General features: G+C 40.4%; 1 protein-coding gene across 3 annotated transcripts in view; it reads left to right on the top strand.

Moving 5' to 3' along the window:
- The window catches only part of ttll10 (tubulin tyrosine ligase like 10), a 210,345-nt gene that overhangs the window by 10,202 nt on the left and 174,218 nt on the right, over window positions 1–25,925 (top strand). For 2 of the 3 annotated variants that reach the window (XM_062965526.1, XM_062965527.1), the window contains exon 3: window positions 4,897–5,035. In XM_062965526.1, coding sequence (XP_062821596.1) covers window positions 4,910–5,035 — 126 coding nt within the window. In that variant the 5' untranslated portion in view covers window positions 4,897–4,909. Of the gene's footprint in view, window positions 1–1,413; window positions 1,512–4,896; window positions 5,036–25,925 lie in introns of those variants that run through there. The other variant, XM_062965528.1, reaches the window with a different exon arrangement.

The following is a 25,925-nucleotide window of genomic DNA, read 5'->3' as shown; positions in this document are numbered from 1 at the left end:
TATTATGACACAGCAAACAAGATAGATATGCTGGATTTCATATCACAAAATCACAAGTCGAACACTTCCCAAGTGTCTAGGACTGTGTGATGTATTTTCGGATGATGTGTGCAGATCCCAGTAGGGTGGCCTTTTGCAGTTGGCAGATCGTAATTTTGTCAGTGTCTATTGTTTCCAAATGCCGGCTGAGATCTTTTGGCACGGCTCCTAGTGTGCCCATCACCACCGGGACCACCAGCACTGGTTTCTGCCAGAGTCTTTGAAGTTCAATCTTGAGGTCCTGATAGCAGCTGAGTTTTTCCTGTTGTTGTTATTATTATTATTATTATCATTATTATTATTATTATTATTATTATTATTACCATGACTCCATAGCATTGAACCATGGCAGTTAAACCCTTGTTGCGGTTGAACTGCTGAGCTGAAAGTGGGGTTGCTGACCTAAAGGTTGCCAGTTCGAATCCATGAGTTGGGATGAGCTCCTGTCTGTCAGCTCTAACTTGTGGGGACATAAGAGAAGCCTCCCAGGAGGATGGTAACACATCCAGGCGTCCCCTGGGTAACGTCTCTGTAGACGGCCACTTCTCTCACACTAGTTTGTTCTTGGGGTGAGCTCCTGTCTGTCAGCTCTAGCTTTCGGGGTCATGAGAGAAGCCTCCCAGGAGGATGGTAACACATCCAGGCATCCCCTGGGCAACGTCTCTGTAGATGGCCACTTCTCTCACACTAGTATGTTCTTGGGGCGAGCTCCCGTCTGTCAGCTCTAGCTTTCGGGGACATGAGAGAAGCCTCCCAGGAGGATGGTAACAAATCCAGGCGTCCCTTGGGCAATGTCTCTGTAGATGGCCACTTCTCTCACACTAGTATGTTCTTGGGGTGAGCTCCTGTCTGTCAGCTCTAGCTTTCAGGGTCATGAGAGAAGCCTCCCAGGAGGATGGTAACACATCCAGGCATCCCCTGGGCAATGTCTCTGTAGATGGCCATTTCTCTCACACTAGTATGTTCTTGGGGTGAGCTCCCGTCTGTCAGCTCTAGCTTTCGGGGACATGAGAGAAGCCTCCCAGGAGGATGGTAACAAATCCAGGCGTCCCCTGGGCAATGTCTGTGTAGACAGCCAAATCTCTCACACCAGAAGCGACTTGCAGTATGTTCTCAAAAAAAGGCAGTCAACTTGCATTAATTCTGCAGTGTACATGAGTTACTTGAGTGCAAACTACTTTTTACACTTTCAACTCTGTTGAAAGCAGGTAAAGTAAGCTGAGGACAAAGGGGGAAAGTAGGAATAAGAGTAAAAAAATTGGGACGATGCAAGAGAGAAGACAAACAAAGCCAGAGCTTCTGAAGCCTGCAAAATCAGTTTGATATGAAACAGCTGGAAGACTGTAGGAAGAGCTAATGGGACTGGGGCAAAGTCATTGCAAATGAAGGACCCCGAGGCTGAAGTCATGGAAAAATTATAGGCATATTTATGCCATTAAATTTATCTAAAAGGGAGAAGCTATACATCCTCTGTGAGTATATATACTAGCCTGTTTATTGAGTAATCTGAGTATTGTTAACACTAGCTTCACCCAGTGCTTTTCTGACATGGAGTCCCTATTTTGTTGGTTTTTACAAGACTTTTTCTTATAAAGATACAAGCCAAGGCTTTCCAGGTTCCCTTTTCAATGGAGGAGAGTCAAATTTGTGAGATGGCATTTTAAATTTTTTTAAAAAAATTGGTCAAAAAGTGGAACTTCCGATACAGCACTTTATGAAACCTGTCCCCACTGGGTTGCTTTTAATTACTCTGATATTATCTGTTTGGATTTTAATGTAGTTGTCCATTATTTTATTTTGTGTATTGTTGGAATGTTTTAAGTTTATGTTAAACTAGCTGTGCCCGGCCACACGTTGCTGTGGCAAAGTGGTGGTGGTATTGGTTAAAAATTGTTGTGTAATTTTTATTTGACGTTATTTGTATTTTTTAATTAATTTTATTGTAAGTTATCTTTTTATTTATTATATTTTATTATTTTCTTGTATTATTTTTAGTTATTTTCTGTTATTATAGTATTTTATTGTATTAATTTTTTTAGTGTTTTTAATTATTTTTTTTAGTGTTTTTTATTATTTTTTATTGGGTTGCTAGGAGACCAAGTTGGAGGAGCTTAGCCTTCTAACTGGCAGCAATTGGATAAAAGCAATTATTCCCCTCCCTCTAATTAGGACTTTATTTTTCTTTTCTTTTTGTTGTATCAACCTAGAGCCGTGGATGATGGGTTGTGTCGTCAAATTTCGAGGTTGGGGGGCCTGTAGTTTTGTTGTTTTGTGGGTCGCCATGATGCCATCACTCTTTTATATATATAGATATGTTGTTGTTCGGGCTTGTCCCTGTTGTGAACCACCCCGAGTCCCTTCGGGGAGATGGGGCGGAATATAAAAATAAAGTTTATTATTTATTATTATTAACTAATTGGGACACTTCCTGCCATATTGAGACACTTAGTGAATGATGAGTTTGATGAGTTTCCCCTTCAAATAAAAGATGCAGAGGCTTTCTTTGACAAAAGAGAAGGAAGAACAAAAGCTAAAAGTTGGAGAAGTTTCCCAAAATATCCCCAAAGCATCCATTCCCTTGTCCCTGCTTTACTTCCACACTATGTGTTGCCTGCACCTTGATGCTAATGGTTAAATGCTTGCAGGTGGTGCTTAAAATCACAGTGATAATCTTACAGATATTTTAATAAACTAGTTTATTGGTCTTGTGTGCTACCAAGTGAAGTTTTAATTATCTGTGCAATGAGGCTAGGACAGATTTAAGTGCTTCTCTGCCTGTTCTTTTAGAAAATATTGGTAGTTTATTCCCACATTAACTTAAGTAGTTAAGTACTCGACTTGGGTATCAATCGTATCGTTATTTCTGCAGGATTTAAAGCGCTTTTCAATCCTTACATTGAAACTTGCTGCTTGTTCCCATGGGGCTCCTCTGATGTTTTTCTATTTAAGCAATCTGTATTACTGATCTACTGTATATACTTGAGTATAAGCCTAGTTTTTCAGCCCTTTTTTAGGACTAAAAAAGCCCCCCATGGCTTATACTCAGGTGAGGATCCTGGTTGGCTTATATTTGGGTCAGCTTATACTCGAGAATATATGGTACATTTATTATTTTTCTCTATTATTATTGGTATTATTACATTTATTATTTTTCTCTAGTATTGTTGCTACTACAGTAGAGTCTCACTTATCCAACACTCAATTATCCAACGTTCTGGATTATCCAACGCATTTTTGTAGTCAATGTTTTCAATACATCGTGATTTTTTGGTGGTAAATTCGTAAATACAGTAATTACTACATAGCATTACTGCATATTGAACTACCTTTTCTGTCAAATTTGTTGTATAACATGATGTTTTGGTGCTTAATTTGTAAAATCATAACCTAATTTGATGTTTAATAGGCTTTTCCTTAATCCCTCCTTATTATCCAAGATATTCACTTATCCAAGCTTCTGCCGGCCCGTTTAGCTTGAATAAGTGAGACTCTACTGTATTACATTTATTATTTTTCTCTCTTATTGTTGCTACTATTACATTTATTTTACTCTATTATTAATATTATTATTAATAATAATAATACATTTATTATTTCAATCTGATCTTATTATTACAGTAGAGTCTCACTTATCCAACATTCTGGATTATCCAACGCATTTTTGTAGTCAGTGTTTTCATTACATCATGTTATTTTGGTGCTAAATTCATTAAAACAGTAATTACTACATAGCATTACTGCATATTGAACTACAGTAGAGTCTCACTTATCCAACGTAAACGGGCCGGCAGAACGTTGGATAAGCGAATATGTTGGATAATAAGGAGGGATTAAGGAAAAGCCTATTAAACATCAAATTAGGTTATGATTTTACAAATGAAGCACCAGAACATCATGTTTAACAACAAATTTGACAGAAAAAGTAGTTCAATACGCAGTAATGCTATGTAGTAATTACTGTATTTATGAATTTAGCACCAAAATATCACAATATATTGAAAACATTGACTACAAAAATGCGTTGGATAATCCAGAACGTTGGATAAGTGAGACTCTACTGTATTGTGATATTTTGGTGCTAAATTTGTAAATACAGTAATTACAACATAACATTACTGTGTATTGAACTACCTTTTTTGTAAAATTTGTTGTATAACATGAAGTTTTGGTGCTTAATTTGTAAAATCATAACCTATTTTGATGTTTAATAGGCTTTTCCTTAATCCCTCCTTATTATCCAAGTTATTCGCTTATCTAAGCTTCTGCCGGCCTGTTTAGCTTGGATAAGTGAGACTCTACTGTATTACATTTATTTTACTCTATTATTATTATTATTATTATTATTATTATTACATTTATTATTTCAATCTGATCTTATTATTACAGTAGAGTCTCACTTATCCAACGTTCTGGATTATCCAACGCATTTTTGTAGTCAGTGTTTTCATTACATCATGTTATTTTGGTGCTAAATTCATTAAAACAGTAAATACTACATAGCGTTACTGCATATTGAACTACTTTTTCTTTCAAATTTGTTGTAAACTTCTGCAAAGGTATTTAGAGTGGCTTGTAGATTTTCTTCTGAATGAGCACAGACTACGTTATCATCGGCATATTAGAGTTCTATAACAGATGTTGTTGTGACCTTGGTTTTGGCTTTAAGTCTACTGAGGTTAAATAGCTTGTTAAATAGATGATTGAGATAGACATATATGATAGCTATATCATAGAATCCTTGAGTTGGAAGGGACCCCAAGGGACATCCAGCCAGACCCCTTCTGTATAAAGGAGGATGTAACATATGCCTTTGACGATGGGAGCCGTATTCAATATTTTCCCGTATTTTCTCTCTAGCTACTGAAGAAGAATGGAGTTGGGGATGAAGAACAAGTACTGTGTCTTCACAGTCTACTACAATGAGAAAAAGGAGGACCAAAGAGATGATGCCGAGAGCATGCAGGATGCATTTGAGAGGTTCAGAAGACGTCGGCAGGTAAGTCAGCCTGGCTGTGATGACCTTGATGTGTGGCTGGAACTAGTGAGTATCCAGACACAAGTGTGTTGAGTCGAGATCTGTCTGCTTAGGAGTCGAGTTCTGTTTGCCTAGAGTTTGAGTCCTGTGTTCATCTGTTGTCTGTTTGTGCTGATATAGTAAAACTTTGTAAATAGTTTTACCAACGTCTCCGAGTTTCTCTTCGTTCTGCACTCCACTGATTCTATCCAATTACTGCTGCGCTGCTAATACTCTGACAATTTTGTATGTACCTTGGGGTTGCTTGGGATCCGACGTTTGAGTGTTGTAGGCTTTCCAAGTAGGAAATGGAAGCCATGTAGACAAGCATAAGAATACTCAACTGTTCGGAACATCTGTATTTCCATATTCCGTACGTAATGAATTTATTTTGGAGATGGGACCCAACTCTTTGCATAAGATTCATTTATGCTTTGTATGTACCGCATAACCTGAAGGTAATTTTATGCAATGTTTTGAATAACAAAGTGTGTTATTGAATCCTCAAAAAGCGAAGGTGTCGCTATCTCAGCTAACCATGTGGACAATTTTGTATTCTGGAGTATTTTGAAGTCTGGATATAGGATGCTGAACTTGGGCTACTATTAATATTCTGATAGGCATTTACAAATATTATTTATGATTTCTGGAAAAAGTTGTTTTGGTTGATGCGGAGAAAGGTTTCCACCATACTGTATTTTCCTGCAAGTTCTTCATTTTGTAGTACAGTAGAGTCTCACTTATCCAACATAAATGGGCCAGCAGAACGTTGGATAAGCGAATATGTTGGATAATAAGGAGGGATTAAGGAAAAGCCTATTACACATCAAATTAAGTTATGATTTTACAAATTAAGCACTAAAATATAATGTTATACAACAAATTTGACATAAAAAGCAGTTCAATACGCAGTAATGCTATGTAGTAATTACTGTATTTACGAATTTAGCACCAAAATATCACGATGTATTGAAAACATTGACTACAAAAATGTGTTGGATAATCCAGAACGTTGGATAAGCGAGTGTTGGATAAGTGAGACTACTGTATTGTTGGGGTTAGTCTTTCATGTTGCCATCGTTTATAGTTTTCCTTTGAGGCCACACTGAGATTTATATTAGGGTTGAAAGAATTGTGAAACAAGATAGTACATGTGGTTTGGCTTCCATGATATTCCAGATAAAATTAGGTTTAAGTATGTATGCCTTGTTTGAATGCTTTTTATTGTGCTGTGCTGCATACATATATTTCCAATTGTTTTAGAAGAGGGGTATAGTAGTAAGACTAACAATGACTATTTCTAATAGCATTAGAAAACATGTACATCTTCATTACATTGCTTTGCTTACTTCCTTTTCTGCCTTTGCTGTGGTCTTTAGCACTATGGTTTTGCTTCATGGTGTGGTCATGTGTATATTTATTTATTTATTTGTTTATACATTTATTTATTTACTACATTCTCACCCCGAAGGGGACTCAGAGTGGCTTACAAATTATATTTACATACAATACATTATATTATTAGCATAGTACAATACTAGCATTAAATTACTATATTGTACTATATCATTATATTGTAATATTAGTAATATTACATTTAATATGTAATATATAATTAATATGATTACATTGTATTATTATCAGTATTATATCGTAATACATTATAATATTAACAATGTTATATGTATCTACAATATATTATATTATTATATATTATTGTAAAATATGTTGTATATGATATACCACAGTAGAGTCTCACTTATCCAACACTCGCTTATCCAACGTTTTGGATTATCCAATGCATTTTTGTAGTCAATGTTTTCAATATATCATGATATTTTGGTGCTAAATTCATAAATACAGTAATTACTACATAGCATTACTGTGTATTGAACTACTTTTTCTGTAAAAATTTGTTGTATAACATGATGTTTTGGTGCTTAATTTGTACAATCATAACCTAATTTGATGTTTAATAGGCTTTTCTTTAATATTTCCTTATTATCCAACATATTCGCTTATCCAACGTTCTTCCAGCCCGTTTACATTGGATAAGCGAGACTCTACTGTACTAGCTGTGCCTGGCCACGCATTGCCATGGCGTAGTCTGGTGGTATGGAAAATAAAGGCTTTGAAGCTGCAAGGCTGTTCCTTCATTCCTTTTTTTAAAAAAAATAATAATTTTTATTGATATCTTTTGGTACATGATAGTGATCAATGTAAATCAATTTGTGTTGAGGGAAGGGTAGGGTGAAATTTAGGGTAGCTTGGGGGGGGAGAAGGATTTCATGCGGGAGAGATGGGGGGGAGATGTACATATGGGAGGATTTGTGAAGTGATTGATTTTGTGATGAGGTATCGTCTCTTGATGATCCCTGTAGTTTGTTGTTTGTTGTGGGAGATCTTTGTTTTTCTCAGAGGAGGGAAGCCCTCTCTTCTTTGGATATTATTTTTGCGGTTCATTATCTTTTCTGGATTTCCTGTTTCTTAAGTCACCTTCCCCTCTTGGGTCATTCTTAATCTTGTGTATTCCTCAAAATTTGACTAATCAGTTTCTTTCATTGGTATGCCTTGGAGCTTTCTCATCAAAAACGTCAGTTTGTCCATATTCTTTATTTCCCATATTTTTGATAGCCATTGGTCGGTGGTTAGTATCTGGTTTGATCTCCATTCCCTAGCAAATACAATTCTGGCTCCTATGATTAGATAGTTTAAGATCTTTTCCTCATTTATGTCTAGTTTCGTGTTTGTCAATCCTAGTAGGTATAGTTCTGGTCTCATCTGAAGTTTCTTTTTCATTATTTTTCCACATTCTTTGTGTATTTCGTTCCAGTATTTCTTTGATTTGGTACTTGACCACCACATGTGAAAAAAATTGCCCTCTTGTTCCTGGCATTTCTAGCATTTTGTTCGTATGTTTTTCCTGTAGTGTCCTAGTTTCTACCATCTGTATTGCATTTTGTATTGATTTTCTTTTAGATCTGAGGCATAGGTGAATTTTATGTTTTTATTCCAAATCTTTTCCCATTCTTCGTACATAATTGGTCTACCAATGTCTCTGGCTGTTCCTTCATTCCTGTTTATTTTTTTTAAGGTTTTTTTTTAAATGAGAGGTTATACCTTGGATGTGTTGGTGTATTATGTCCAAATTTGGTGGCATTTGCTCCAGTGGTTTTTTTTTTTACTCAGTCTGACAAACGTACGTTGCATTTTTATATATATATAGGCATAGTAACATGCTATGCCAATTATACACGCACACACATATATATAGCTATATATATAGCAGTTGTATGTGATGAAGTCCTATGGTAAGGATCATTTCCTGGGTTAAGATCTCCATTACATTTAATCCTTATGTCAGTTACTTTTTCCTTCTGTCCTCCAGTTTTGGACATACCCACAACACTGCCTTTTGTCTAGCAAAGCTCCGATCAAGTCTGTGCCTTGTTGTGTACATGGGACCAGATCTTAATGGAGAGAGGCTTGCAGTTGCCATGGGAGCCATACAATTCTGAGATGCTCCTAACTAGGCATGAAGACTGAATCCAGTCAGTTGAGGGCATTGTCTGCGAGGCTGGGGGAATAAAAAATTAAAATAAATAAGCCAATGCATGACTGTTGCTTGACTGGCATCTGGGTTGGCAAGGCTGACCCAGTTTCTCAAGTGGAATGAAGTTTAAGACAGCTGTTCCTTCCAAGAATAAAGAAAAAAAAAACACATTGCTTAATGTGCATAATCAAAAGGAGAAATGAATAAATCCAAGCAGGTTTATCTTAAGCTTCCAATGGCCATTCGTAATTTGGAAATGGACACGGTTTGAGAAGACGGATGTATGGAAATAACGAGTTTATTGACATGTGCATAAAGTTGTACATATTCCGCTACCTGGTGCTAACGTCAGCTGCATTATAAGAAACCCAGGCAAGCTGGCTTCCTCCATTCATATTTCAAGAAAGCAGGTTTAATTCCTCTTTGATGCTTCCCAAGAGGTAAAGCTGTTGTCTTGATGCTGGAAACTCGACGCGGCACATAGTAATTCGAGACATTATTAAAATTAATGATTGTTTTTCCTCCATATAGATTTGCGAACCCTCTTTGCAGATTAAAACCCCGTGCACAAATTGTATCGGCTTTTGTGTTGTATGTATGGATTTAATTGTGTGTCTTGGTAACAGCCTGGGCTGCTAATTAAGCCTGATGAAGATCATTCCTATATCAGATTTTGCCTTTGTGTCTGGTCTGGTTTTTTGAAGTGGCTTTCCGTTTCTAGCTTTCAATGACTCTTGACTGGTCAGTAGATGCAGCATAGATGTTGAAGGTCAGAGGATAGTACAGTAGAGTCTCGGTTATCCAACATAAATGGGCGGGCAGAATGTCAGATAAGCGAAACTGTTGGATAATAAGGAGGATGGCAGAATCACCCTCTAATCACCCTCTTTTATGAGGCAAATTCCCATTAAAATAGCAGAGTAAAGAATTGCAACAGCGTGAGACTTACACCGGTGTGAGTTTCGGAAGGCCTCTGTGTATTCAGGAAGGCAAAAGGGATGCAAAGTTAGCTTTAAAGTTTAAAAGCATTTACTGAGGTAAAAAGAAATCCATTAAAGGATAGAAAAGGTTTGGACCTAACTAGCTAATCTATCCTGTTCTAATACACATAGATGGATTAAAATAACAAAGCTCTATAGATAACTACATCTTGACTATTAGAGGACAGAGGCGCATCCTCTCTGGAACAAAGCAGGAAGCTGGAATGGTGGTCAGCCTCGTGGGTCTGGTTGCTTCTTCTCTAGGGCAATAAACATTCCAAAGGACCAAATTGGGGAAGTTACGTCAGAGCCCTAGGAGAGATTACAATTCGAGGAACATCAAAGGGTGGGCTGACCTAAATAGGATGGGAACCAGGAAACAACGGTGAATCCTATCTAGGCATGTTTTGGAAACGGGGAAAGGATTCCCTCAATCTAACTCTGTCATCTATCTGACTACATTTAGACTTGAGTAGTCCAGGATGAATCCCAACACCTCATTCGCTTACTGGCTCACTCACCGGGCCGGGTCCCAGCAGCAATGGCAGAATCAGGACCCAGCCCGGTGAGTGAGTGAGCAATCAAGGGTGGGTGGCAAAGGCCCTCCATCACTCGCTCACTCACTCACCAGGCCGGGTCCCGGCAGAGACGGTGGCTGTGGCAGCAGAGCCAGGTCCTGGCCTGGTGAGTGAGTGAGCAGACAAGGGAAAATGGCAAAGGTGGCCACTGCAACCACTTTTCCCGCTGGGACAAGCGGGTAGGGAACTGGTGTCCGGAGGAGGCAGGAAGGGGGGAGGCAGGCTCCTGCTTCTGCCACTGCTGTCGCCTTTGCCACCCGCCCTCCCTCGCTTGCGTAGAACCAGGACCCGGCTGAGCGAACGAGGGAGGGCGGCCCTGGGAGTCGGATAATACGGTGTGTCGGATGAGCGGAAGTCAGATAAGCGAGACTCTACTGTATTCGTATTCAGTCCTCTGCCACCAGGGTTTGGTCCATCCCTTTACTTCACAAGTGAGCGAGTGAGGGAGGGTGGCCCCGGGCATTGGATAATACGGTGTGTCGGATGAGCGGAAGTCGGATAAGAGGGGCTCTACTGTATTCCTATTCGGTCCTCTTCCACGAGGCTTTGGTCCATCCCTTTACTTCACGAGTGAGCGAGGGAGGGAGGGTGGCCCTGGGCATCGGATAATACGGTGTGTCGGATGAGCGGAAGTAGGATAAGCGGGACTCTATTCATGTTCGGTCCTCTGCCACCAGGCTGTGGTCCATCCCTTTACTTCACAAGTGAGTGAGGGAGGGAGGGTGGCCCTGGGCATTGGATAATACGGTGTGTCGGATGAGCAGAAGTCGGATAAGCGAGACTCTACTGTATTCATATTCTGCCACCAAGCCGTGGTCCATCCCCTTTCTTCACTTTTTGTGGTCCAATAAAAAAGGTACTATTTCTCTCTCATCGAGGCCTCATCACGGGCTTGACATGGTGACTCGGCTCCTGCTTCACAAGGAGAAGATGAACTGTCAGCAAGGAAATATCGGTGGAATGAGGGCCTTGTATACAATTTGTCTCGCTGCAAGAATATGCCTCATAAACTTGAAATATGGGGACAGCCGGGCTGACAGTAAAAACTGAAGGCTCGTTACATTGCTTTTTTGCTGTTGAATTCTCAATTACAGAAGGTGACAAGGCAGAAAGGCATCAAGGAAGAGAGAAGATGGGCATACTTTTTCTTCCCATGTAGACAGTGAAGAGTGTTATTTCTGCATGTCCGATGCAGGCCTCAGAGTTGCCCCAAAGAAATAAGGGAGATTTGAAATTGTATTCGGAACTGCCCCATGAGTAAAGTTGTATCTAAATTTAAAGTTGGGAGGCATCATTTTAAAATATGTTATTGTGTTTTTATCAACAATATAATAATAATAATAATAATAATAATAATAATAATAATAATAATAATATACTTTATTTATATTCCTCTCTATCTCCCTGAGGGGACTCAGAGCGGATTACAGGTACATATATGGCAAACATTCAATGCCGTTATACAATTGACGGAGACAGACAGTACATAAACAGAGACAAGGCTTCCCTCTTTTTCCATCTCCGGCATCTCAAGGCTGTGCTCGACTCGGCCATAGCGAAGTCGTCCATGGATGCTTTCCTGGTTAAATTGCTGGCACATTTTTCAGGGGTGCCTTTTGTTAGTGTTTTTGTTGTTTTAGTGTGAAATGTTCAATCAATTGTTGCTGTTGGATTGTTTATATTTGTTCCGGCAAGCATTCCAGCAGTCTTGGAGTTAATTACATGCCAGCCCTGATTGATGGCCAGGAGGGCCAATGGGTCAAGACTTCCCTTTCATCTACGTGGGCGGAACATTTGTCATGAACTCTGGAATGTAGGGAGGTGCTTGCTTGCACTGATAACGGACTCCGCAAGCCATGTTTTTGGTCTTGCTGGAGGAAACATGTGTCCAGAGAGTGATGGTATTTAGTGTTGTAAATAACTTGTAAAATAAAGCCTTTAGAACCGCTGGGATCAGCAGATAATTAACAACTGAGGTGTCATTTGTCGGTGCCACTTTCGCGCTGCCTAAGTGGTCTGGCTGATGAGAAGAAGGTGAGACCTGACTCATCAATAAGTCAGGGTGACGATTAACCCCTGACACCTTTTACCTCCCCGCCAAAGCGGTACCTATTTATCTACTCACATTGCTGTTTTCGAACTGCTAGGTAGGCGGAAGCTAAGCTGACGATGAACTACAGATCTTCTGTAGCTGGCGGTTAACCCGCTGTGCTATGCTGGTAAAGTTTTATTATTATTATTATCATGGTTGGGAATGACATATCTCTGCAAATGGCACCACTTGATTGAAGTCAGCTAGCCTTTGCAAATCATTGAACCTTCGGTTTCTTTGAAAATTAGCACGTTATGTGTCTAGGATGCTGTGGTTGCAGTATTTTTGCGCCGCGTCTTTGCGATCCCTTCTGATTCAAAGATTCTACCATTCTCATCTCCCCCATCGCTTCCCCCTCTTCCTTGATCATTGCCGGTGGTCTAAACTCTTGAGACTTCTCCTTAGAGCCTTCCTGATGTGAACGTTCCCCCGCCATGTTCTGCTGCTCCTGTCAAAACGCCTAATACAGTCCTTGTCAGTGCCTGCCATGTTCAATATTTATTTTCCCGGAAGAGGCTGAGCTAAGCTTGACTTAGTCTTCTCGCAGCTCTAGGAACTTGGGAAGCATGGGAGAGAACAGAGAGAAACGGGCATCTCGGGAGACTATACGCTGATTGAAGCTTCTCAGAGGGAAATGGCTTGTTTATCACAAGCATCATGGATCATTAGCAAAACTGGCAAAGACCATTTCTGAGAAGGGTGGGGGGAAATAAAAAGAGGGACTTGATTATTTATTGAACGGTGACGACGGCAAGGCACGCATCTGCCCGCCGTGGAGGGAAAGCTGGGAGAAGCGGAATTCGTTTTGCTTGCAATTAAGAAAACGCTGTACATAATGCTTAAGGAAAGGCCTTTGAAATTTTTCATAAACAGAGACAAGCAACTCCCTCCCCGGTTTTGGGAAAGAATCAATAAGAACATAAGAGGATCTGTGTTGCATTGAACCAAAGGCTATGTACTCTTCAATCGTCTTGTGTTCTATAAAGGTGGGCTATAGGTTACACGAATTTATTTATTATTTATTTATTTACATCACTTTTACCCCGCCTTTCTCCCCGAGGGGACTCAAAGCGGCTTACAATAAATAGGCAAAAATTCAATGTCTAAAAACAAGGTAAAAACAACAATTCATATAAAACAATCTACAAAACAACAATTCATATAAAACAGATACCATTGCAAAATAAAATCACATTATAAAAGGTTTTAAGCATGTCCAAGATTACAACATAAACAACATGCCCATGGGAAGCCCCAGAGCAGAACATTTAATTAATAATAATAATAATAATAATAATAATAATAATAATAATAATAATAATAAAATCAGAAACTCCTCAAAGTGCAGCAGAATAAAAACCGGTACAAGAAAACCGCACTACAAACTAGAGCTGACAGCTGGCACAACAAAACATTGCATGGAAAGTTCCTTGACAAAATTGAAGGAAAAGCTGATAAGGAGAAGACCTGGCCCCGGTGGTGATGGGCACACTGGGTGCCGTGCCAAAAGATCTCAGCCGGCATTTGGAAACAATAGACATTGACAAAATTACAATCTGCCAACTGCAAAAGGCCACCTTACTGGGATCTGTGCGCATCATCCGAAAATACATCACACATTCCTAGACACTTGGGAAGTGTTCGAATTGTGATTTTGTGATCCAGCATATCTTTCTTGTTTGCTGTGTCATACTATGTCGTTGTGTCAATAATAATAATAATAATAATAATAATAATTAATAAACTTTATTTATATAGCGCCCTATCTCCTCAAGGGAGTCCCTGGTGGCGCAGTGTGTTAAAGCGCTGAGCTGCTGAACTTGCAGACCGAAAGGTCCCAGGTTCAAATCCGGGGAGCGGAGTGAGCGCCCACTGTTAGCCTTAGCTTCTGCCAACCTAGCAGTTCGAAAACATGCAAATGTGGGTAGATCAATAGGTACTGCTCCGCCGGGAAGGTAACGACGCTCCATGCAGTCATGCCGGCCATGTGACCTTGGAGATGTCTATGGACAACGCCGGCTCTTCGGCTTAGAAATGGAGATGAACACCTACCTCCAGAGTTGGACACGACTTGACCTAATGTCAGTGAAAAACCTTTACCTAACCTCTAATAATGATGATGATGATGATAACGATAATAATAACACTTTATTTATATAACGCCCTATCTCCTCAAGGGACTTGGAGTGGTTTCCAATACAACAAAAACCAAGTTAAAAAAAAGTACAGCAATTACAACATAATACAACATAAACGTTTATTTATTTCTTTATTTACAGTATTTATATTCCGCCCTTCTTTCTCACCCCAAAGGGGACTCAGGGCGGATTACAATGAACACATATATGGCAAACATTCAATGCCAACAGACAAACAACATAGATAGACAGACTCAGAGGCATTTAACATTTTTTTCCAGCTTCACGATTCCGGCCACAGGGGAGCTGTTGCTTCACTGTCCACTAGTGGCTGTACTTCCTCATTCCTTTCCTCGTGTTTTGCTGTTTTTGTTAAATTAGCCTCCCGCATAAAGCGTACCTAAATTTCCCCAATTGACAGATGCAACTGTCTTTCGGGGCTGCATAGGTCAATAGCAAGCCCGGCTACTTAATGGTTGGGGACTTAACCCGATCCGGGCTTCGAACTCATGACCAGTAGTGATTTATTGTAGCTGGTTACTAGCCAGCTGTGCCACAGCCCGGCAACATAAGTGCATAAGAGATACAGTCAATTAACAAAGACTTAAAACCTAATGACGAAGGATTCCCCCAGGAAGGAAGCAGCCAGGCTTCGATGCTGCAACGCTATTCAGTGCTAATCAAGGTGGTCAATTGCAACATTCACCCTTGCCCCTAACAGACAAGAGTTCTTTCTCCCACCCTGGATATATAAACGCCACTTGCCTCGTTTCCAACAGACCTCACAACCTCTGAGGATGCCTGCCACAGATGTGGGCAAAACGTCAGGAGAGAATACTTCTGGAACATGGCCACACAGCCCAGAAAATGCACAGCAACCCAGTGACCTAGTCACTCGCACCTCTCTGGGTGACTGAGTTGCATGCAAGTTGGTATTGCTTACTTCACATACCTACACACTACAACCTACACACCAACATGACATGATACATAGAGCCATAGGTTGCTCACTCATAGGAAACAGTGTGTGAACTTCCTCAGTACAAAGCAGGCCTTGTGCAATCAGGCAGCCACATAATGCTTAGTTACCCCCATAACCCCAAATCTGCAAATCGCATTTGCAGAAAGACGGGAGTGAGGAGGTGACGCATCTGTCACTCCGGACCATTCTTCTCCCTTTCGTCTCATTAACCGAACCGATGGCTCTCAGCACCTTCCTTACGAAGGAGAATCTGAGTGTCGTGAAGCCTTTGCCGGCAGAGCCTGCCTTGGAAGATGAAGTTATAAATTAAGCTTTTATGAAGGCCCCGAAAACGCATCCTGATGTCTTTTTTATAGCGACATATCTGGGTAATGGCAATAAATTAGCTGACACGAGCCCAAGGGCATCTTACCCTTGTGCCACCATTGATTGCTTGGTTGTAATTTCCCCCCATTTTTGTGTGTGTGTAGCATTTCGTTTGGACAATTTATCGTGCCAGAGTCTTTAATATGTTGATGATGAGCTTGGATTAGGATGGGATGATGTTCTGTCAGTCAGGCACATTTCTGGAAAATGTAGGCAAAGCTTACCATGCTTTTTACTCTGTCGAAACTGTGTTGTTGATTTACTGTGATTGTGATGTATTTTATATTGTTGTATTTTACTGTATGTTGTTGGCCTTGGCTCCATGTGAGCTGCCCCGAGTCCCTACGGGAGATGGGGCGGGATATATAAATAAAATAATAATAATAATAATAATAATAATAATTATTATTATTTTATTGTATGACACAGCAAATTTGACAGAAAAAAAATAGTTCAATACGCAGTAATGCTATGTAGTAATTACTGTATTTATGAATTTAGCACCAAAATATCACAATGCATTGAAAACATTGACTACAAAAATGTGTTGGATAATCCAGAACGTTGGATAAGCAAGTGTTGGATAAGTAAGACTCTACTGTAATTTCTACATAGCATTAATGTGTAATGAACTACTTTTTCTGTCAAATTTGTTGTATAACATGATGTTTTGGTGCTTAATTTGTAAAATCATAACCTAATTTGATGTTTAATAGGCTTTTCCTTAATCCCTCCTTATTATCCAAGATATTCGCTTATCCAAGCTTCTGCCGGCCCGTTTATGTTGGATAAGTGAGACTCTACTGTACTGTATTTATGAACTTAGCACCAAAATATCACAATGCATTGAAAACATTGACCACAAAAATGCCTTGGATAATCCAGAACGTTGGATAAGCAAGTGTTGGATAAGTGAGACTCTACTGTACTGTATTTATGAATTTAGCACCAAAATATCATGATATATTGAAAACATTGACTACAAAAATGCGTTGGATAATCCAGAACGTTGGATAAGTGAGACTCCACTGTACTGTATTTATGAATTTAGCACCAAAATATCACAATGCATTGAAAACATTGACTACAAAAATGCCTTGGATAATCCAGGGGCTTGGATAAGTGAGTGTTGGATAAGTGAGACTCTATGGTACTATGCTTAGATTTCCTAGTTTTTATCTCTAGGCTTCTGCTTAGTTCGGAGTGAACAGCTTTCTGTGTCTCAGGTAGTTAAGAAAGTGTTTGCTTGGTTAGTAGTTGCTAGCTGGTGAGTGAGAGCTGGAAAAAATGAAATATTTGGCAGTTTGTATATAGAAAAAGTTTGATTTTTTGGCAGCTGACAGATGAGGAGCCTAAGGGAGCGTGTTGTTTGCTTGCAGAGAATTGATGCTGCTTAAAGACTTATACTGCTTTCAAAGAAATATTATCCAAAATTCACATTTTCCTCGAAAAGGCCACTACTTGCCCCCCCTTTAAAGTAGTACTTTCTGGTTAAAGAGAGGCTAAAGTATGGCCCGCGTTACCTATCTGCAAGCCGAATACCAGGCCATAAAACAAACAGAAAGGAAAGCTGGATGCGTAATTACAGGGAGGTGGAGGCGCAAATCCTTTTGAGTTATGGGTTGACAGTAACCCCAAATGTCACTCATGAAATAGCTTCCACTCTCCCAGTCTGCGGAAGATTGGTCCCGAGTGGTATTTCAGGAGCTGGAGGGCCACAAAACAAACGTGCCAACGGTACATCGCGGCCCATAAAAATGCCAGAGGGGGTTGTATACTTGGAGGATTTCTGCTCTGGCCTGCTTCTCCACCAGCTAGGAGCCCGGGGCAGTGATATGAAAAAAGACAAAGAAGAAGAACCCCATTAAAAAGGAATAAATCGGAGCCAGCTTTCCAAGCTGCTGGCTTTCCATTGCTCAAAGAGGTAGATAATTGTAAAGGTTGGCCGTAGGTTTTTCTGGTGGTTGCAAAGGAAGCCCCCAAGACAATGATAAAGCACTCCTGGAGCCCTCTAAATGCTCAGTGTCAGGGATTACATCAGGGGTGTTATATCCATTTTGACTAGGAATCACATCGGCCTTATGGTTGCCTTCAAAGGGCCAATTTGTAATAGTAAGACTTATTATTATTATTATTATTATTTTATTTTATGACACAGCAAACAAGATAGATATGCTGGATTTCGTATCACAAAATCACAAGTCGAACACTTCCCAAGTGTCTAGGACTATGTGATGTACTATTATTATTATTATTATTATTATTATTATTATATTTTATGACACAGCAAACAAGATAGATATGCTGGATTTCGTATCACAAAATCACAAGTCGAACACTTCCCAAGTGTCTAGGACTGTGTGATGTACTATTATTATTATTATTATTATTATTATTATTATTATTATTATTATTATATTTTATGACACAGCAAACAAGATAGATATGCTGGATTTCGTATCACAAAATCGTAAGTCGAAAACTTCCCAAGCGTTTAGGACTGTGTGATGTATTTTCAGATGATGTGCTCAGATTATTATTATTATTATTACTATTATTAATTTGAAACACAACAAGATGAGTCCACAGCAGACACACTGCTGGTTGTTGCATGGATCACACGTCGATCACTTCCCAAGTGTCTAGGACTGTGTGATGTATTATTATTATTATTATTATTATTATTATTATTATTATTATTATTTTATTGTATGACACAGCAAATAAGATAGACATGCGGGATTTCATATCACAAAATCACAAGTCGAACACTTCCCAAGTGTCTAGGACTGTGTGATGTATTATTATTATTATTATTATTTTATTGTATGACACAGCAAATAAGATAGACATGCGGGATTTCATATCACAAAATCACAAGTCGAACACTTCCCAAGTGTCTAGGACTGTGTGATGTATTATTATTATTATTATTATTATTATTATTATTATTATTATTATTATTATTATTTATTATTTTTATGACACAGCAAACAAGATAGATATGCTGGATTTCATATCACAAAATCACAAGTCGAACACTTCCCAAGTGTCAAGGACTGTGTAATGTATTTTCGGATGATGCGCGCAGATCCCAGTCGGGTGGCCATTTGCAGTTGGCAGATTGTGATTTTGTCAATGTCTATTGTTTCCAAATGCCGGCTGAAATTATTATTATTATTATTATTATTATTATTATTATTATTATTATTATTATTATAAACACAACAAGATGAGTCCACAGCAGACAATCTGCTGGCTGTCGTATTGGATCCCACGTAGGACACTTCCCAAGTGTCTAGGACTGTGTGATGTATCAGCAAATAATCCATGCAGATCCGAGTAGGGTGGCCTTTTGCAGATGACAGATAGTAATTTTATCAGCGCTGATTGTTTTTAAGTGCAGGCCAAGGTCTTTAGGCACTGCACCCAGTGTGCCGATCACCACGTGGACCACCTTGATTGGCTTGTGCAAGAGTCTTTGCAATTCGATCTTTCAATCCTCATATTGTGTCAGCTTTTCCAGTTGTTGTTATTATTGTTATCAATGTCAGAAGCGAATTGAGAATATAATGTATACGAAACCACAAACTAAGTTAAAAACTTGGCTTTATTCTACATGTTGTTTGTCCAAAAGCTGGCCTTGGTGTTGTTGTGAGAAGGTGCTCCGTTGTGCATGTGGCAGGGCTGGGGCTGCATTGTAGTAAGTGGTTTGTAGTTTGCTCTTCTCCACACTCACATGTCGTGGACTCTACTTTGTAGCTCCATTTCCTAAGGTTGGCTCTGCATCTCTGCATCTGCGCCTAATAATGATGATAATAATAACAACAACAACAACAACAATAATAATAATAATATAACTTTATTCTTATATCCTGCCCCATCTCCCCGAAAGGACTAAGCCCAGCAATACACAACAAAATACAACCACGTAAATACATTTAAAACATGTAAGTCACCCAGTCTTCTGTGTGCTCGGGAGGGAGTTTCTCATCCGGTCTCAGCCACAGATTGAGATTCCATGTTTTTACCTGCCACTTTTGGACTCTTGCTTACTGAGGTGTTCCTGCAAGTATCTCTGTGGATCTTAGGAAGCTATTTCTCGATTTAAGGCATTGACATACTGACTAATATCTGAACAGAGCATGGGCTGGAGATGCCAATACCTTTGTCCTTTCATTATTGGCTGCTACTTCCCAGCAGATGTCCTCTGCCCCTAACTATATCCCTGCTCAAAGAAAAGAAAACGGGTCTCTTCCAACTCTGTTTCTTTTCCTGTAACTTGTTCAGTGCTTTTAAACATTTTTGAGCAGTATCTCCTGCTTCATTTTGGCTGTCTCGCAGAGATGGTGACAGAGTGCCACCTAACGGTTGTTGTTTCGATGACAATATCATAAATGGGGATTCTTAGATTTCTCTCCTCTGGAGAAATCCAAATGATAAGTTGTCGAAGGCTTTCATGGCCAGAATCACTGGATTGCTGTGAATTTTCCAGTCTGTATGGCGATGTTCCAGAAGCATTTTCTCCTGCCTCTGTAGCAGGCAACCTCACAACCTCTGCTATAGATGCAGGCGAAACATCAGGAGAAAATGCTTATGGCCATACAGCCCAGAAAACTCACAGCAACCCACCAAATGATAACATTTGTTGGGAGTCGTCTCTTTCCTCAATTTTTAGAGAAAAAAAGCAAAGGTCTACCATTGCATTTTATGAAAAAGGGGGCAGGAAGAAAGTGCAAAAAAAAAGAAGCGAACTTGCTCTGTTTACTTATTTCCCTTCTTGTGTTTCTGCTATTGTAAACGGCACACACATTTGTGATGGCGATGTATAAATATGTGAGGAGAAGTCATAGGGAGGAGGGAACAAGCTTGTTTTCTGCTGCCCTGGAGATGATAAATAATAATAATAATAATAATAATAATAATAATAATAATAATAATGGTAAAGGTAAAAGGTAAAGGTTTCCGCTGACGTTAAGTCCAGTCATGTCCGACTCTGGGGGTTGGTGCTCATCTCCACTTCTAAGCCAAAGAGCTGGCGTTGTCCGTAGACACCTACAAGGTCATGTGGCCGGCATGACTGCATGGAGTGCCATTACCTTCCTGCCAGAATGTGATCTACTCACATTTGCATGTTTTCGAACTGCTAGGTTGGCAGAAGCTGGAGCTAACAGCAGGCGCTCACTCCGCTCCCCGGATTTGAACCTGTGACCTTTTGGTCTGCAAGTTCAGCAGTTCAGCGCTTTAACACACTGTGCCACAGGGGGCTCCAATAATGATACAGTAGAGTCTCACTTATCCAAGATTCGTTTCGAGATTATACAAAGCATTTTTGTAGTCCATGTTTTCACTATATCATGATATTTTGGTGCTAAATTCGTCAATAAAGTAATTATAACATAACATTACTGCATATTGAACTACTTTTTCTGTCAAATTTGTTGTATAACATGATGTTTTGGTGCTTAATTTGTAAAATCATAACCTAATTTGATGTTTAATAGGCTTTTCCTTAATCTCTCCTTATTATCCAAGATATTTGCTTATCCAAGGTTCTGCCAGCCCGTTTTGCTTGGATAAGTGAGACTATTGTAATAATAATAATAATAATAATAATAATAATAATAATAATAATAATAATGTATTTCTAATATCCCGCCTCCATATCCCCAAAGGGACTCCCCAAGGGCTTACATGGGGACAAAACCCTAAAATAAGTTGACATATACATAAAAACAATACAAGTTCCAAGATTAGAATACATAGCAAAATCAGGATATGGAACAATGAATTCAAAGTACAGGAAAGGTGGACATGAGGAAAAACTTCTTGCTGTGAGAGCTGTTCAGCAGTGGAACTCTCTGCCGCAGAGTGTGGTGGAGGCTTTTAAGCAGAGGCTTAATGGCCATTTGTCAGGGATGCTTTGAAATGAGATTTCCCTGCTTCTTGGCAGAATGGGGTTGGGCTAGATGGCCACCACCACAGAGAGTTCCACTGCTGAGCAGCTCTCACAGCAGTGTTTTCAAACTCTATGATTCTATGAAATGGGGTGAAAAGAGAATTTCAGCCATGTTAAAAAAGTATCTGAAAAGCCGAATGGAGCTCTTTGATTTGGGAGATGCTTTGGAGATGCGTTCATTTTCTGCCTCCCAGCTCCTTGGCATGTGGCATGCGGCATTATCATATAAGCTATCTGGCATCAAAAGCAAGACGGGAGGAGGAAACACCCAGCCTTTTGATTAGGTGCTTGCGACTCCCGTTTTTTTTTTGAACTGATCAAGAATTAATTTGGCATCAACTAGCATTTGAAATTTTAATTGGCTAGGCTTGCCGAATGGTTCCAAGAAACAGTATTTTCTCCTCCCCGCCCAGAGGTAGCAAACAAACAGTCTTTGCTGTCACATGTCTGCCAAACCTCAGCAGCTTACAAATGGGGGGGTTGAAAATTTATATCTGAGCGATTGCATGTGTCATAAATGGAAACCTATTATCTGCAGCTGCCATAGGAGCAGGGACTTGCGTTAAAAGAATCGGGAATCAGGAGAGGCATCGACCTAATGTGGCAATTAAATCTGACTTGCCAGCCCGCTACGAACCTCCTAATTCTGTTCTGAGCCGGGCGAATGTGTGCCGAAAGGACGGGGTTGGAATATTATTTGAGCATCTAATTGAAGGCACCTGCTGCCCTCCGATAACACAGTTGGAGATAATGTAGAGCTAGGTAAATACCCTTTCAGGGGTGCAGGGCGTCAGAGATGAATGGCACCTGTAATTTCCTGCATTATCCCCATTTCTGATTGCCGTCGATGAAAGGGAAAATGTCAGTGAACCTTTACGGCCGAGAAGAGCCTCCATTGTGTACCATTATTGTAATATTTCACCCTCTAATTCCCTTTGGTTCTTGTTCGGATGAATAGCTGGGAGGAAAGGATGATATTTGAGTGTGGTAGTAGTCTAGTAGACAGAATAAGATGGTTGTCTCAGGTAGCAGATGCTGGGAAGGGGCAATAATAATAGAGTGTTGTATTGTGCAGCCTGCCCTGGGCACACTCATCTGCTGGTGCCTTTCTCCAGGAAGTTCCAAGGAGAGAAGAAAGCTCAGAGTAAACAAGTGAGGTCACAGGCATCATTTATGCCAAGTAGGTGTGGAAGGTGAGGAAAACCCTCAGCCATTGGTCAGTTTTAGATAAGCCAAAGGTTATATTCTTTGCTACGCACTTGTTGCGACGGCCATTTACATGTTATGGATCCATTAGAGTGGGTGCCTTCCTTTCTCCAGGAAGTTCTAAAGAGAGAAGAAAGCTCAGAGTAAACAAGTGAGGTCACAGGCATCATTTATGCCAAGTAGGTGTGGAAGGTGAGGAAGACCCTCAGACATTGGTCAATTTTAGATAAGCCAAAGGTATATATTCTTTGTTTGCTACGCACTTGTTGCGACGGCCATTTACATGTTACGGACCTATTAGAGTGGGTGCCTTCCTTTCTCCAGGAAGTTCTAAAAAGAGAAGAAAGCTCAGAGTAAAGAAGTGAGTCACAAGTATCATTTATGCCAAGTAGGTGTGGAAGGTGAGGAAGACCCTCAGCCATTGGTCACTTTTAGATAAATCAAAGGTATATATTCTTTTTTTGCTACGCACTTGTTGCGACGGCCATTTACATGTAATGGACCCATTAGAGTGGGTGCCTTCCTTTCTCCAGGAAGTTCTAAAGAGAGAAGAAAGCTCAGAGTAAACAAGTGAGGTCACAGGCATCATTTATGCCAAGTAGGTGTGGAAGGTGAGGAAGACCCTCAGCCATTGGTCACCTTTAGATAAGTCAAAGGTATATATTCTTTGTTTGCTACACACTTGTTGCGACGGCCATTTACATGTTACGGACCATTAGAGTGGGTGCCTACGGCTGTTTGCCTTATCATTAGCTGGGATAACAATAAAAGGCTTGTTTTATTGCTGTCTTGGAATTCTCTCCTTTACTTCCCCTCTGGGCCAGTCTCCAACAATTATTTATTCATTTTATTTATTTGCAGTATTTATATTCCGTGCTTCTCACCCCAAAGGGGACTCAGGGCGGATCACAATGCACATATACATGGCACACATTCAGTGCCATGAGACATATGACATATATAGACAGACACAGAGGTAATTTAACATTTTCCAGTTTCCGGCTTCATGAGGGTATGCTCGATTCCTGCTGCTTTACCATCCACTTGTGACACTGAGTCCTTGATGGAGTACTTCCTCATTCTTCCACATGCTGCTGGAAGGTTTTATAGTGTCGTAAATTAGTTAAATTAGCCTCCCCACATAAAGTGGTACCTAAATTTCCTACTCGACAGATGCAACTGTCTTTCGAGCTGCATACATCAACAGCAAGCTAGGCTATTAATGGTTGGGGGCTTATTCCGACACAGGCTGTGTTCAAACTCATGGTCTCTCAGTCAGTAGTGATTTATTGCAGCTGGCTACTAACCAGCTGCGCCACAGCCCGGTCATGAATAATTCCTTCAGGTTTGCACAGAATTCAAATTGCTAAAAAGTCATTCAAGGGAGGAATATATACATATACATACATATACATTTTTCAAAGCAGCACTCACCCTGAAATTCTTCCCTCTTTCCCCAAGGACTGGAGAAGAGGGACCAGGCCTTGGGATCAGGCCACTATAGTTGAATGGTCAAATTGCCAGTCAGTCCATTTGACTTTTTTTGTGGGGAATGATAGTCATCATGTCCTCAAATAGTCAATCCTGAGGAGAGGTGACATATAGCTTCTCACTTTGTGCTTCTCACTAGGCAGAATTTGAACAAGCAAGGATGCTGATTCACCAAGCATGACTGCCATTTGCTTGCCCACAGAAAACCATATTTAATAATCTAGAGTTGATGTGGTCTATCCCATGCAATTTTCTGAATCAGCATCCCTAATAACCCCAGGAACAGACCCAAAAACAAAGACACCAAGACACCCCCACTTCCTGGAACCACATGGAACAGGAGAAGGAGGAGAAGCAGCAGTCAGGAGGCTTGTTGTCATGCCTTTCGTAGGTAGTCAGCCTCTCCCCTCCTGACATCCCTGTTGCCATCCAGTAGTCGCCATCTGCTCAGCCACAGAAAACCATATGAGGGATTCCTTGATCAGGGAAGGGAGGAGGAGGAGAAGCAGCAGTCAGGAGGCTTGTTGTCATGCCTTTCATAGGTAGTCAGCCTCTCCCCTCCCAACATCCCTGTTGCCATCCAGTAGTCGCCATCTGCTCGGCCACAGAAAACCACATGAGGGGTTCCTTGATTGGGGAAGGGAGGAAGAGGAGAAGCAGCAGTCAGGAGGCTTGTTGTCATCCTTTTCGTAGGTAGTCAGCCTCTCCCCTCCTGACATCCCTGTTGCCATTCAATAGTCACCATCTGCTCGGCCACAGAAAACCATATGAGGGGTTCTTCGATTGAGGAAGCGAGGAGGAGGAGAAGCAGCAGTCAGGAGGCTTGTTGTTATGCCTTTCGTGGGTAATCAGCTTCTCCTGTCCCGACATCCCCGTTGCCTCGGCGCTATAAGAGGGTTTCACGAGAGCAGCCACTCTTATTGCAACAGTGTAGTAATGGTAAGGCCATGGGCCATATTTTAGTTCTTGGGGACCACTGGTGGTCCACGGACCGCAGGTTGGGAACCACTGGGTTAATGGCTAGAAATGTTTCTTGATCTTCAGACTTCCTGCCAGCGTAGGGAAACAATAAACTGACAATGCTGCTGCCACCGCCAAAGTTGTTCAAGGCGCAGATCGACTTGGAATTAGTTCACCGTATGCCGGGCCAACAGTAATTACATTTTTTATGAGAGAGTGAATGTTTAATGTCATTCTTTAATAGTGTGTCATGGCCCGGAAGAATGCAGCTTCAAAGCACAAGTATCTCTGTTGGAGGCAGCTGTTGTCGCTCTTGGTGACAATTGTGGCATCTGATCTTTGTTTGAAGACCCATTCCTTGATTGACAGGGGTAAGAAGAGGGAGCTGGAGATGGAAAAGGAGAAGAGGAGGAGGGCCAGGAGAAAGTTCTTCTTCTCTTTCTCCTAGGTTGTTGTTAGTTGACATGAAGACAACTTCAGCTTATGGCAACCCTTATGAACGAGACACTATGCCAGTGGTTCTCAGTGGCCTACAACTCCCAGAAATCCCAGTTTACCAGCTGTTAG

The sequence above is a fragment of the Anolis carolinensis genome, unplaced genomic scaffold (genome assembly GCF_035594765.1).
Source record: "Anolis carolinensis isolate JA03-04 unplaced genomic scaffold, rAnoCar3.1.pri scaffold_15, whole genome shotgun sequence".
NCBI classification, from domain to species: domain Eukaryota; kingdom Metazoa; phylum Chordata; class Lepidosauria; order Squamata; family Dactyloidae; genus Anolis; species Anolis carolinensis.
Note: the sequence above shows the minus strand (reverse complement) of the source record. Positions and strands in the feature narration are given on the sequence as shown.